At 47.9% G+C, this 14,045-nt stretch overlaps 1 protein-coding gene across 3 annotated transcripts; it reads left to right on the top strand.

The window, feature by feature from the left end:
• Positions 1 to 1,454: 1,454 nt before the first annotated feature.
• Positions 1,455 to 14,024, top strand: NRBP1 (nuclear receptor binding protein 1). 3 transcript variants are annotated; one of them, XM_005213002.5, is made up of 18 exons: positions 1,455 to 1,555; positions 4,374 to 4,603; positions 5,134 to 5,256; positions 5,446 to 5,547; positions 6,347 to 6,436; positions 6,580 to 6,620; positions 6,998 to 7,092; positions 8,596 to 8,679; positions 8,865 to 8,923; positions 9,085 to 9,183; positions 11,843 to 11,975; positions 12,163 to 12,268; positions 12,407 to 12,457; positions 12,554 to 12,689; positions 12,867 to 12,920; positions 13,009 to 13,072; positions 13,333 to 13,388; positions 13,477 to 14,024. In XM_005213002.5, the coding sequence occupies exons 2-18, from the start codon at positions 4,394 to 4,396 to the stop codon at positions 13,579 to 13,581; spliced, it is 1,608 nt and encodes a 535-aa protein (XP_005213059.1). In that variant the 5' UTR covers positions 1,455 to 1,555; positions 4,374 to 4,393; the 3' UTR covers positions 13,582 to 14,024. The 3 variants fall into 3 exon arrangements, with proteins under 3 accessions (XP_005213059.1, XP_015329024.1, NP_001070357.1); NM_001076889.1 differs by having other exon boundaries at positions 1,491 to 1,555; positions 4,369 to 4,603; XM_015473538.3 differs by lacking the exon at positions 13,009 to 13,072 and having other exon boundaries at positions 4,369 to 4,603.
• The last annotated feature ends 21 nt before the right edge of the window (positions 14,025 to 14,045 follow it).

Below are 14,045 nucleotides of genomic sequence, written 5' to 3'. Positions count from 1 at the left end.
GTTTTAACCCCTGGTCTGGCAGAGAAGCCTCCTGGGGCATTTTAAATATGAATGAAAATGGACTTCCCTGGCAATCCAGTGGTTAGTACTTCAACTTCCTCTGCAAGGGCAGTGGGGAATGCAGCTGGGCAAAAAAACAAAAAAACCAAGAATGAATGGTTAAAAACAAATAAGAGCTTGAGGATGCCTAGGTCCTTTATGCAGATTTGAAAGGAGCTAGTTGAAAGGTAAAGGTCAATGATACTAAGACCTAGACAGGAGACAACGGGAAACTGCAATAGTAGTATCAACTGATATTTAATGTTTACTGTGGGCCAGGTATTCCGTGCTTTGGAATTTACAAAGTGAAGAGATTAATCTGGATAGGAGGAGGAACATTCTTTCTTTGAGATGAGAACAGAGATTCTTAACCTCAACTCCCTGAAATTATATGCTAAATTTGGTGGGCAAATGCTTTCTTAAAATATCCAAAACAAGGTCCAGATTTCTAAGCGTGCTGGAGCCCTCTCTTTCAAAGATGAAAGCATCAAGGAACAAAGAGTGATTTTAAAAATTTTGAGGTGAAGAGATGGAAAATGAGAAGACTTTTGCCAGTCTTCTATCAGTTAAACAGGACTACAGATGTCCTTTAAGGATAGTGAAATTTGGTGATTATGACATTCCCAAGTACTGATTGATTCACCCTTCTCTCTCCGCAATACGTGTCTAAGAGCCGAGTTCACTTCTTTCCTTTGGGCTCTCTTCAATCTGAATTTTTTCCAAACATCTTTTCAAGGAAATCTGTGGTAAACCTTACTGTTTCGGATCCTAATTTAGTTCTTACCAACTTTCGGTGAATAGCTTAATGCCTCTGATTCAGTATTTTTCCATTTGACAACTACTGCTTAAAGAAATTTTCAATTTCTTATGAGGATCAAAAGAGATAACATCTGTGAAAATCTTTTGCGAAGTTTTGGCCAACGTCAGTACTATCCACTTACGAAGCGTTAACTATTAATTTTCAGTTTTAATGTACACAGTAATTCAAAGAAAGTTTTCTGAATAGGTGTCCTGCACAGTCTCACCCCCAAATACTGAAAGCGGGTGGGCGCTCCTCTCGGATTGTGGCTACGTCTTTCGCTCCTTTTGTCTTTCAGTCGTACTAGAACTGTCATGGCGCCTTCAAGAAAAGGGGCAAGGCCTTCCTTTCGCCCAGCAGAATCATCCGGGGCACCAGGACCGGACCGAAGGGTAGACAGAGAGACGAGCCTCACTGAGACCGAAAATACCGAACCCTCCGAGAGGTCTCAGCCGGACAGACGCAGCGGGAGGAGACCCGGTTGAAGGCTACCTCTACGAGCGACTGTACACCCGGGGCACCGCCCACCCTGGCCGCCCTGTCCAATGGAAACCCAACGGCAGTGGGGCACCGCCCACTGTTGGTCAGGACGCCGCGAGGGCGGGGCCCGCAGTTCGGTTGCGCCGCGGAGCGCAGCTGTGAGCGAGTCTTTCTGATCCGGGGCCCCGGAACCCGAGCTGGAACTGAAGCGCAGGCTGCGGGGAGCGGAGTCAGGAGGTGAGTGCCTAGGGGAGGGAAGGTTTCAGCGAGAGGACTGAAGGATCGGCCTCTAGGGCCTGGATCTGGGACCCCAGCAGGCGAGTGTCTGGAGGAGGCCCTGCTCACTTGGTGGCCAAGGCCCGGCCCGCCGGAGCCGGGGGGCCGCCTCGGCCCCACATTTTCTGCCCGGCCCTCCCCGACTGCCCCCGAGTGGCGGCAGGGCGCCCGGAATTCTGCGGGCGCGGGGCGCCAGGCCCCGGCGTTCGTGTAGAACTCGGCCTGACGAGAGGCGGGGCCGGCGGCGGGGGCGGGGGCGGGGGCGGCGGTCGCAGGCCCGGAGGCCTGCGGAAGCGCAGCGTCGGGGCCGCGCCTGCTCCCGGGGCTGGCGCGCCGACTGCGCGGGGGCGTGGCCTGCGCCCCTGACGGCGCCGCGGGGCTGGCCTCTGGTGAGGTGGCCGCCGCTGGCTACAGGGCCTGCTTAGGGGCCCAACGCTCCCTCGCAGTCAGCGGGCTAGGCGACCTGTTGGAGTGCTAAATTCCTCCTCGAGTTTATATCTATCTGAATGGTCAGTCCTGCAGGTCTCAGGTCCTCTTCGGTCCGCTCAGGATGAGAGCGGGCGAGAGGCCTGTGTCCTGCGAGCTGTTGCTCAGGAGTTGAGATGCTGAGAAACTGAGATGCTGAGAAGCTGCAGTCCAAAAAATGAAAAACTTTGCAGGAAAAAACTTGGCAGTGTTTTACCTGCACGGCTCAGAAGTGAACACTGTGCATCTTGGGGTGGCTGGAGGCGGCGAGGAGATTCCCTTTTTCCGTCTGTGGTCTTATTTAAATTTCTGAACGACTGACCCTGAGACAAAACTCCCAGTGTGGCAAAGGTTTCTTCATCAGCAGGAGGGGTCCTGGGGATTCTTGGGCATTGCCATCATCTTGCCTACTGGGGAGAGATTGGGGAGGGAGAAGACAAGCACATTCGAAGAGCGTCTATGACTGATGAAGGTCTGGCATCTCGTGCCATACTGTGGATTACCTGTCTGTGCCCTAGGTCCAGAAGTTTCTTTAGAGCCCACTGGCCACAGGCTTCCTGTATTACAATTCCACTGATATTTCTTATAATGTAGCTGGGAACTTTCCTTAGCTGTTCAGATTCAGGATACATTCTACAAATACTCTAGAAAGTAATCCCTGTGAGCTTTTAGCTACTTTTCAGGAGAAGAAAAATGATCTGTAACTTGAATTTTCTGGTAGATTACTAAAACTGTTGATTGAAATCCATGATAGGCAAGGACTGAGAAAAAAAACAGATGAAAAAGCATCTTGCCAGATTTTCTCTGTAGTGTTTGTTGCTCTCTGATATTTACTGGAACGTCATCTAATAAAAATCTCCTCCAAAATGAAAAAAATTTTTTAAAAAGTCCAGGGAAATCTCCTGACTTGAGTTAAACATAGTGCAGGTTGATGGCAGAGATGGGCAGAAGAGGGCATCTGAGTTCTAAAAAGAAATGAGAGCTTTTCAAAAGATCCTGATCAGAAGCTTCTGTATTTTGAACTGACTTACAGGAGCAAATCTACAGGATATTTTCATCCTGAGGAGCATCCCCTTTAGCCCAGCACACATAGGTTCCAACTTCTTCACAGCCTTCATTCTTAGAGATATGGAATAACATTCAGCGGTTTTCCTATGACTCTCTGAAGTTTGTGACATTTAGCTTTTAAGAATTCTTTTTTCCCAAGAAGCCATGTCCATGTATAATACTATACACTATTTAGTGTAATATAGTACTTTTCCTGAAGTGGCTTTGTCTTGAATTATTTGTGCTTAAAAGGGATACCTGTGTCAGATCCAGTGCCTCAGAGGATGGAGCCTTTGAGCCATGTGAATGAAATGAAAACTGGAAGATTAAAATCTTAGCTGTGCCTTAAATTTAGGCTTTATGAGTGTTGGCATCTTATTTATATTGTTCACTATGGTATCTCAAGCACCTAGCTTAGTGCTTGGCCCACAATAGGCGCTTAATAAACATTTGTTGAATGAGTGAATAGAAAAAAAATGTTGCTAACCAGGACCCACCCATTTGCCACACTCACATCACAGGGAAGGTGAGGTCATCAGGAATGAAGTCACTAACCACTACCAGTTACCTGGCCCAAGGGTAGCCTCCTCTTGGACTGGCAGGCTTATTCTGTGCATAGGAGGGATGGAGAGTGGATGCCAGGGTTATTCCAAGTAGAATAAATCAGCTTAGGGTTTCAGTTGGACAAATTGGTTGAGAATACTACAGCTCTAACTCGAGCTGGTTCATTGGAACATTTGGGGATCTGGAGTCATCTGCCCTGCATAGTGCCCTTGAAGCTTGGTTCTTGAGCATAGTGCAGATGAGGTAGATGAGAATTCAAAGGGAAGGCTATTGGGTAGGTATTTGCTGAGAAAGAATGAGGGCCCTGATTTTGCTGTTCCATTTGGACCTTACTAAACATGAGTTGTACAACCATAAATCTTTTGTTTGCCAGTCTTGGGTGAATCATCTTTTTACATGATAAAATATGTTTATTAACATGTTTATGCATAGAAGCATATTCTTTAAGCTTGATGTGTACTTCAGTTGGTCACTGACCTGGGTGAGTCATCTTCAGCCGAGATAGCTCCCCTTCTCCAGACTAGGAGAGTAGTTAATGTTTAGGGTTCATACAGGACTAATTCTGATTTTGGACTTAAAGGAAACAAGGGAGCTGTATGTTTTATTTACTTTTAAACCCCAGATTAGGTTATTAGGATGGAATCTATAGAATCTATTCTAACCCTCTCTACCTTCTCCTTCACCCTTGCTCCAACCAGTGCAGGCCTGAGTGTTTGTTCCAGCATGTCGGAAGGCGAGCCCCAGACAGTACTCAGCAGTGGTTCGGACCCAAAGGTAGAATCCTCATCCTCAACTCCTGGCTTGACGTCAGTGTCACCTCCTGTGACCTCCACAACCTCGGCTGCTTCCCCAGAGGAAGAAGAAGAAAGCGAAGATGAGTCTGAGATCTTGGAAGAGTCACCCTGTGGGCGCTGGCAGAAGAGGCGAGAAGAGGTAAAGCAGTAGGAGTGTTTAGTGGGAGTGTTGTTTCCCTGGTAACTCATCTGGTAAAGAATCCGCCTACAAGGCAGGAGACCCCAGTTCGATTCCTGGGTCAGGAAGATCCCCTGGAGAAGGGATAGGCTACCCATTCCAGTATTCTTGGGCTTCCCTGCTGGCTCAGATGGTAAAGAATCTGCCTGCAATGTGGGAGACCTGGGTTTGCTTCCTGGGTTGGGAAGATCCCCTGGAGCAGGGCATGGCAACCCAGTCCAGTATTCTTGCCTGGAGAATCCCCATGGACAGAGGAGCCTGGCAGGCTACAGTCCATGGGGTTGCAAAGAATTGGACACGACTGAGCAACTAAGCACAGCACAGTGTGAGTGTTACTTCACAGTGAATTCTAAGAGGTGAGAAGTGGAGGGACAGAGTCTCAAAGGGGCAGACCAAACTTGAAGGGGCAGGGAGAAGATGATCGTATGGAGTATTACAACAGACAGTTCATGTGGTAACTTTAATTCCCTTTCATTTGAATTTCTTCTCAGGTGAATCAGCGGAATGTACCAGGTATTGACAGCGCATACCTGGCCATGGATACAGAGGAGGGTGTAGAGGTTGTGTGGAATGAGGTACAGTTCTCAGAGCGCAAGAACTACAAGCTGCAGGAGGTAAGCAATGGTGAAAGGATGCAGCCTGTGGGTTGTTAGAATGCTGGTGTTAAAGAGGAATTGATGTTGGGAAGCTACTAGGAGAAGAGTATGTTGGGGTTAGATCATTTCTAGTGGGGATAGGAAATGGCTTTTTAGGATGATAATGCTTTCTGAACATTGTAATCCCAACGTCTCTCCTGCTTCCAGGAAAAGGTCCGTGCTGTGTTTGATAATCTGATTCAGTTGGAACATCTCAACATTGTCAAGTTTCATAAGTATTGGGCTGACATTAAAGAGAACAAGGCCAGGGTAAGAACTTTTTCCTGAGCTTACTTGAAACAGACTAGCTACATTTATTGTTCTTTTTACATTCAGAAAAAGGTAGTATTGAAACAGAGCTGGAATCAGCTGGTGTTGAGTCAGTGATGCCATCCAGCCATCTCATCCTCTGTCACCTCCTTCTCTTGGCATCAGTCTTTCCCAGCATCAGGGTCTTTTCCAGTAAGTTAGCTCTTCACATCAGGTGGCCAAAGTGTTGGAGCTTCAGCTTCAGCACCAGCCCTTCCAGTGAATATTCAGGGTTGATTTCCTTTAGGATTGACTGGTTTCATCTTGCATTCCAAGGGTATGCCTATGACTATTACCTGTGCCTTTTGTCTGGTTATAGTCAGGGCAAAAATGAGTGAATTTTTGTTTCTTCCTTGCCATAACTCATATTGTTCAATAATTTTCATTGCCCTATTAAATCTAAGGAAGTAATACTAAGAACAAAAGAGAGAAACTTTATTAAAAATACAAGGCTTCCACACAGACACAGAGAGCAGACTGGTGGACACGGTAGGGGAAGGAGAGGGTGGGACAAATTGAGAGAGCAGCGTGGAAACATACACATTACCATATGTAAAACAGGTAGCCAGTGGGAATTTGCTGTGTGACACAGGGAGCCCAACCTGGCGCTCTGTGACAACCTAGAGGGGTGGGACGGGATGGGAGATGAAAAAAAGAAAAATACCAGGCTTCCAAATTTTATGTTTATGTCATATAAAAGTTACCCAGATAAGGGATCATTTCTGTTGTAAAGCTTTATTTGTGTGTTCTGCCTCTCCAGGTCATTTTTATCACAGAATATATGTCATCTGGGAGTCTTAAGCAATTTCTGAAGAAGACCAAAAAAAACCACAAGACTATGAATGAAAAGGTACAGAGAGAGAGCAGACAAAGCTTTAGGCTGGTTTGGAAGTTTAAAAAAGATTATGAAGCTGATCAGGAAAGGGATGGAGGGAACTGTGGAGGGTGAAGAGAGTGGATAACTGCTGACCCCTGGATCAAACTCTGTTCCAGGCTTGGAAGCGTTGGTGCACACAGATCCTCTCTGCCCTAAGGTAAGCAAGATCTGGTAGTGTCTTTTCCATATTTATTCCTGATTAGTTCCTCCAAACAAATTTCAGGGCACTACTCTGCTGTTCTTTTCTGCCCCACTTCTTTTCTTCCCCACTTTCTTTGAACCATATTCTCAAGATTAGGCCCCTATGGATCTTTTAAAGGGTTCATTCCAATGGCTTGACCATGATACTGTCTCCCACCTCTTTCTCCTAGTTCTTATCCAGCTATTTAACTCATCAGGCATAATGGAGATTCAGAGTGTGGGTATTACCTTTGTGATGACCAGCAGGAGACCAGGCCCTTGCTCTTCTTAACCCTTGGGTTCCCCCTGCCCTAATTTCCCACTGGCCCCTCTAACAGCCCAGTGCCCCCACAGCTACCTGCACTCGTGTGACCCCCCCATCATCCATGGGAACCTGACCTGTGACACCATCTTCATCCAGCACAACGGACTCATCAAGATTGGCTCTGGTGAGGGGAGGGAGAGATTCTGGGCAGGGGAGCCTCGGGAATTTGGGAACCATGGGGGTAAGATGAAAGGAATGGGGGAAAAGAGCAAAATTCTGAGGTGTGGGCTGGTGATAAGAGAAAGGACCTTACTAGGGGCAATTTATAGAGAGGCCAGTCAAGTAGTGGAAAAAGGGGTAGGGCCTAATCTTGAACCTTTTGGAGTGAATTTGGGGTTAATACAGAGATCTCAATAGAAGGTTGGGAAAGGGCAAGAGTTGGGTGTAAGGTCTGACTTGAGCCCCTGGGGCTGGACCTACCATCAGAGGTTCCAGGCTGTGCCTGCTGTGAGTGCTTTCATTTGCTGTGTACACGTGTGCAGTGTTTAACATTTTTGTGTGCCGTGTCTGTGTGTTGTTGTGTGTCCATTTGTCTGGGGCTTGGCTGCTCCATCGCTCACAACTTTTCTCTGTTTTCCTCCCTCCCGCTTACGGGCTGCTCTGTTCCCAACAGTCTTTCATAGGATTTTTGCTAATGGTGAGAGCTCCCTCTGCCCTGCGTGGGGCGCTGTTTGTGCTTCCCCTGCTCCCCTTTGCGGCTGCCCAGTGCATGCAGTCGTGGGAGCAAACCCTGTCCCGCTGCCTAATTATGCCTGCTTGGCTTCTGCCCTACCAACCCTTCGCCTGCTTGCCCTTCCATAACCCGCTTGTTTCCTGTGGATTCTGCCTGGCTGGCCACTTATGTCCTGGATTCTTACTCCCCCCTCATCATCAGGCTGGTTCCTTAAGTCATACTGTGCTCCCAGACCCTCTGTGACTTGTAGTCATTGTTTATGATCTGAGTGAGTCCAAACTGGGCCCGGCCCTGGTTCCTCGTTCAGCCCTGTGGCAGGCAGTGTTGAGGAATGAGAGGGTAGAGCAGGGGTCTAAAGTTTTTGGTGGATTCCAAGTGAAACTGATTTAAGGGTATTGGTTTAATTTTGAGCTCGTTTTAAGTTTCAGTCAGTTAAGGTGGATAAGAAGGAGGCTATCCTTATGGTTGTATGTTAATCCTTCTTACCCATCTTCATCCAAGTTTCTGAGGTCTCTTAATTGTTCCAGGTTAGGAAGGGCTGCCAGTGTTTTTATGCTGTATGCAGGATGGGTGAAAGAACTAGACCAAACATTTTCATGAGATCAGGGGGTAGATGTACCTGGGCTTTGGGGCAAGTAAGCAGGTCACAAGTGAAAGTTTTTCCTTAGGCTGTGTTGTACCTTGCCAGCCCAAAGACCCTAGGTACCTGTTAGTTTAGTGTGGAACCTTTGTTGCTACTGAGTTAGGGACCTTAGATAAGAAGTGGTAGATTGAGAAAGGGGAGGCAGGTGGTGTTCATGTTTAGTTTGGACTTCCTGATGGGAAAGGGCTCAGTTTATGCCTGTTGAGGGTTAGAGACTTCAGGAGAGAATTTGTCTTTTGGGGGCCTCTCTCTGGAGCAAAGCTGTGCTTTGTTGACGGTGGTCAGATTGTGGGTATCTCCCCTACTCCCAGTGGCTCCTGACACTATCAACAATCATGTGAAGACTTGTCGGGAAGAGCAGAAGAACCTCCACTTCTTTGCACCAGAATATGGAGGTAAGGCATCCCAGTTTCTCTGCCCTGTGTCCATCCCCCAGATTCTCCAATTTATAACCTAAGGGTCAGCGGTAACATAACTGAAACTGCTGTCCTTCTCTACTGACATGTGCAAAGTTTTAAGACATCTCTGCCATGCCCTGCCCCACATCTCTGATTCACCAAAGCTGCTCTGTTTTCCCTAGAAGTCACTAATGTGACAACGGCAGTGGACATCTACTCCTTTGGCATGTGTGCACTGGAGGTGAGGAGACCAGAGGGGTGGGTAGTGGAAAGGGGTGAAATTAGAAGATAGAAGGGGAAATGGAGGGTTGGCAAGTGAGGTAACTGGTCTGGGGGAGTGATTGTGGAAACACTGAGGTTTCTTAGGTCTCTGTTTTTCCTTTTTATTCCCCCTCTCTGCAGATGGCAGTGTTGGAGATTCAGGGCAATGGAGAGTCCTCATATGTGCCACAGGAAGCCATCAGCAGTGCCATTCAGCTTCTAGAAGACCCATTACAAAGGGTGAGGATTCTTAGGATCACTTCTCCTTAACAGACTTTGAAATGTTTTTAGGTTCTTCTTCCTTCTAGCCACTGGGAGGGCTTCCCTTGTGGCTCAGCTGATAAAGAATCTGCCTGTACGCCTAAGACCTGGGTTCAATCCCTCAGTTGGGAAGATCCCCTGGAGAAGTAAAAAGCTACCCACTCTAGTATTCTGGCCTGGAGAATTCCATGGACTGTATAGTCCACAGGGTCGCAAAGAGTCAGACACGACTGAGCAACTTTCACTTCACCCACTGGGAATATGCTCTCTTCTAAGAGCAAGAGAATATAAAGCAGAAAGGCAAAGTAGCATTTCCCTAGGTGTTTTTGATACACACACACATTCTGTCTCTCTCAGGTCAGGGGTTTAAGATGGGTAATAAGGTTGAGTCTTACGGTTGCATGTTAACTTAGGTGTCTCTACATGAAGGCAGACTAATTTGATGGTTACCTCAGGTAATTGATACATACTCTTAAACAACCATCTTGATATTTTTAAACAAATTAATCAAGCCTTTGACTGTGTGGATCACAATAAACTGTGGACAATTCTGAAAGAGATGGGAATACCAGACCACCTGACCTGCCTCTTGAGAAACCTATATGCAGGTCAGGAAGCAACAGTTAGAACTGGACATGGAACAACAGACTGGTTCCAAATAGGAAAAGGAGTACGTCCAGGCTGTATATTGTCACCCTGCTTATTTAACTTATATGCAGAGTACATTATGAGAAACGCTGGGCTGGATGAAGCACAAGCTAGAATCAAGATTGCCAGGAAAAATATCAGTAACCTTAGATATGTAGATGACACCACCCTTATGGCAGAAAGTGAAGAGGAACTGAAGAGCCTCTTGATGAAAGTGAAAGAGGAGAGTCAAAAAGTTGGCTTAAAGCTCAACATTCAGAAAACGAAGATCATGGCATCTGGCCCCATCACTTCATGGGAAATGGGGAAACAATGGAAACAGTGTCAGACTTTATTTTTTGGGGCTCCAGAATCACTGCAGATGGTGATTGCAGCCATGAAATTAAAAGACGCTTACTTGTGGCTCAGAGGTTAAAGCGTCTGCCTCCAATGCGGGAGACCCGGGTTTGATCCCTGGGTCGGGAAGATCCCCTGGAGAAGGAAATGGTAACCCACTCCAGTATTCTTGCCTGGAGAATCCCATGGACAGAGAAGCCTGGTAGACGACAGTCCACGGGGTCGCAAAGAGTCGGACACAAGTGAGCGACTTCACTTTCTTTTCACTTTACTCCTTGGAAGGAAAGTTATGACCAACCTAGATAGCGTATTCAAAAGCAGAGACATTACTTTGCCAACAAAGGTCCATCTAGTCAAGCCTATGGTTTTTCCAGTGGTCATGTATGGATGTGAGAGTTGGACTGTAAAGAAAGCTGAGCGCCGAAGAATTGATGCTTTTGTACCATGGTGTTGGAGAAGACTCTTGAGAGTCCCTTGGACTGCAAGGAGATCCAACCAGTCCATTCTAAAGGAGATCAGTCCTGGGTGTTCATTGGAAGGACTGATGTTGAAGCTGAAACTCCAATACTTTGGCCACCTCATGTGAAGAGTTGACTCATTGGAAAAGACTCTGATGCTGGGAGGGATTGGAGGCAGGAGGAGAAGGGGATGACAGAGGATGAGATGGCTGGATGGCATCACCGACTTGATGGACATGAATTTGGGTGAACTCTAGGAGTTGGTGATGGACAGGGAGGCCTGGCGTGCTGCGATTCATGGGTTCGCAAAGAGTCGGGACGTGACTGAGCAACTGAACTGAACTGAACTGAATCAGTGTGAATTACTCAAACCAGTCATTTGGGGTTGTATATTCATATAGTTTTAGTTAGGGAAAGTGCCCTGAAATAAATGAGCTAAGATTGAAAGGATATAAGGGTTTTGAATCAGGTAATAAGATATGGTAAGTAGAGTCTGGAAATAAAGAGGAGGTTAGTTTGTAAGTCATTACATGCATTTAAAAGGGACTGAAGGAGAAAAGAAGGAAGACTAGTGGGAATCTTGAGGGTACTGTGGAATAAGTTTCTAGTTCAGATTCAGGGTGCGATGTTCAAGTAAAAGATGAGGTATATGGCTTTTTGGCCTTCCACAGGGAAAGGAGGAAAGCAGGTTAATTGTCATGGGACCTAGGAGAGGTAAATAGGTAGGGGTTAGAGAAACAGAGGGAAATCCAGTGAATAAATGATGTAGTGGACAAAGAAAATTGTGATAGTAGGCTTGGGAAATAAAAAGATGGTGAATATTACTGTCCACAGTGGATGAGTTTGGGAAGAGAGAGGTAAATTTGGCAAGAATTGGAGAAGGTAGGCAGTGAGTGGGCTAATAAAGCAGAGAGATAGAAAATAAGGAAAAAGATATCATAACTTTGAACAGCAAAGGAAAGAGAAAGCTTGTGGCTAGGAAGCAAAAAAATAAAACAATGAAAGACAATGAATGATATTTCATATATAATACATTATAGTTTTCAAAGTCTTTTCAAATACATTTAGCAATCTGTTGCCTTAGCCATTGCTGAGCAATTAGTATGAACAAAGTCTTGTGCTGGATACAGTGAAAGAGATAAACACAGTGGGCTGCTTACCAGATGCCTGCTCCACTCCCTTGTTCCCTTTTCTAGGAGTTCATTCAAAAGTGCCTGCAGTCTGAGCCTGCTCGCAGACCAACAGCCAGAGAACTTCTGTTTCACCCAGCACTGTTTGAAGTGCCCTCGCTCAAACTCCTTGCTGCCCACTGCATTGTGGGACACCAGCGTGAGTCCTCTTGACCCTTCTAGAAATTTTTTTCCAGTCTGGAGCCTTGTAACTCTGACTGGTGTGTTCTCTTTCCTCTTCTACTTCCAAAAGGATTCTTTCCCACCCTCCCCCAGGACCCCTGTGCCCTCTATAATATTAATCTGAACTACCCTTCCATAACTTCCCATTCCATCTTGCCCTCTAGACATGATCCCAGAGAATGCTCTGGAGGAGATCACCAAAAATATGGATACCAGTGCTGTACTGGCTGAAATCCCTGCAGGACCAGGAAGAGAACCAGTTCAGACTCTGTGAGTAACTAACTGAGAGGTTCTGAAAGGGACAGAATGGTCACTCCCACCTGGAGGTTTCTGTCAACTGTCCTTTGGGAATGGTTGAACCTGCTGTTTCACTTCTTTCCTTCCATATTCTTTTTTTTTTTCCTCCAGGTACTCTCAGTCTCCAGCTCTGGAATTGGATAAATTCCTTGAAGATGTCAGGTGAGAGAAGAATAAGAAAAAAAACTTCCTTTAGGAGGTAGGGGTGGGTGTCTGAAGGCATCTAGAGCCCATCTGACCTGTCTGATCTCCATTTAGGAATGGGATATACCCCCTGACAGCCTTTGGGCTGCCTCGGCCCCAGCAGCCGCAGCAGGAGGAGGTGACATCACCTGTGGTGCCCCCATCTGTCAAAACTCCAACACCCGAGCCGGCTGAGGTGGAGACCCGCAAGGTATGGCTGGGTGGATGTAGCAGAGAGGGACATCTCAAATAAGGCTTTGTCCTGTAAAGACAGGAATGTGTGTCTGCTCCCTGGCACCCACGTCCTGTGGGCTGGAAACCCCAGCTCTTGGGGGCTTTTTGCTCACTGGTCTCTACTCTTGTGACACTCTCTGCCTCCTCTCCCTAGGTAGTGCTGATGCAGTGCAACATTGAGTCGGTGGAGGAGGGAGTCAAACACCACGTAAGGCTCAGGGCCCAGGGCTGTGTAGCGCTGGGTGGCCAGAGGGTGGGGAAGGGGAGCCTCATTTTCTGACTGTCCTATTCTCCAGCTGACGCTTCTGCTGAAGCTGGAGGACAAACTGAACCGGCACCTGAGCTGTGACCTGATGCCAAGTGAGTCTCTCCTGTCCCTCAGAGGATGGAGAGTCTGTGAGCCTCACCTGTGAGGGACACTTTCAGGGGTGGGGAAGGTGACCTGGCAGCAACACGCGGACTCACTTAGAATGAGTATCTTCGCCCCTAAAACTGGAGGGTGGATCTGATTTGACAGTTTTGCTTGTGTCCCAGCCAGGGTCACCTGGCCGGGGCTGTTGGAAGGGTTCCCGTGACCCTCAGTCGCGCACTGTGCTCACCGTCTCCTGTTTCTCTGTCAGATGAGAACATCCCGGAGCTGGCGGCTGAGCTGGTGCAGCTGGGCTTCATTAGTGAGGTGAGGCATCTGCCTTCCGCCGCCCGAGGTAGGGCGGCTCCTCCGCTCTCTCGTCTAGGCCAGATCTCACTGAGCCCTTCCCCTCCAGGCTGACCAGAGCCGACTGACTTCTCTGCTGGAGGAGACCCTGAACAAGTTCAATTTTGCCAGGAACAGCACTCTCAACTCAGCCGCTGTCACCGTCTCCTCTTAGAGCCACTCGGCCCGGCCCCTCCTCCGCGCTGTGGCCTCCGGAGAGGCTGCGGCTCCCGCCCCGCCCCCCAGTCAGTATTACCCCGTGAAGCCGCGCTCTCCTGTTATTCAGGAGGGCTCTGGGCTCCCTGGTTCTGAGCATCACCCTCCCCAGCCCCCCCACCCCTTTCTCTTCCATCCCTCTGCACTTTGTTTACTTGTTTTGCACAGACGTGGGCCTGGGCCTTGGCCTTCTCAGCAGCCGCCTTCTAGTCGGGGGCTAGTAGCCGAATTGCAGCTCCCGCCCAGCCTGTGTGGAAGGAGGCTCACGGGCGCGGGGAGCTGAGTTCTACCATCCCGCTGGGGCGGACGGGGCGGGAGAGAAGGGTGGTGCTGCAGGGGTGGCCCCAGGGGGCCATTCGATTCGCCTCAGTTGCTGCTGTAATAAAAGTCTACTTTTTGCTACGCGCGTAGTGTGTGTGTGTG

The sequence above is a fragment of the Bos taurus genome, chromosome 11 (genome assembly GCF_002263795.3).
Source record: "Bos taurus isolate L1 Dominette 01449 registration number 42190680 breed Hereford chromosome 11, ARS-UCD2.0, whole genome shotgun sequence".
In the NCBI taxonomy this organism is placed as follows: Eukaryota; Metazoa; Chordata; class Mammalia; order Artiodactyla; family Bovidae; genus Bos; species Bos taurus.
Note: the sequence above shows the minus strand (reverse complement) of the source record. Positions and strands in the feature narration are given on the sequence as shown.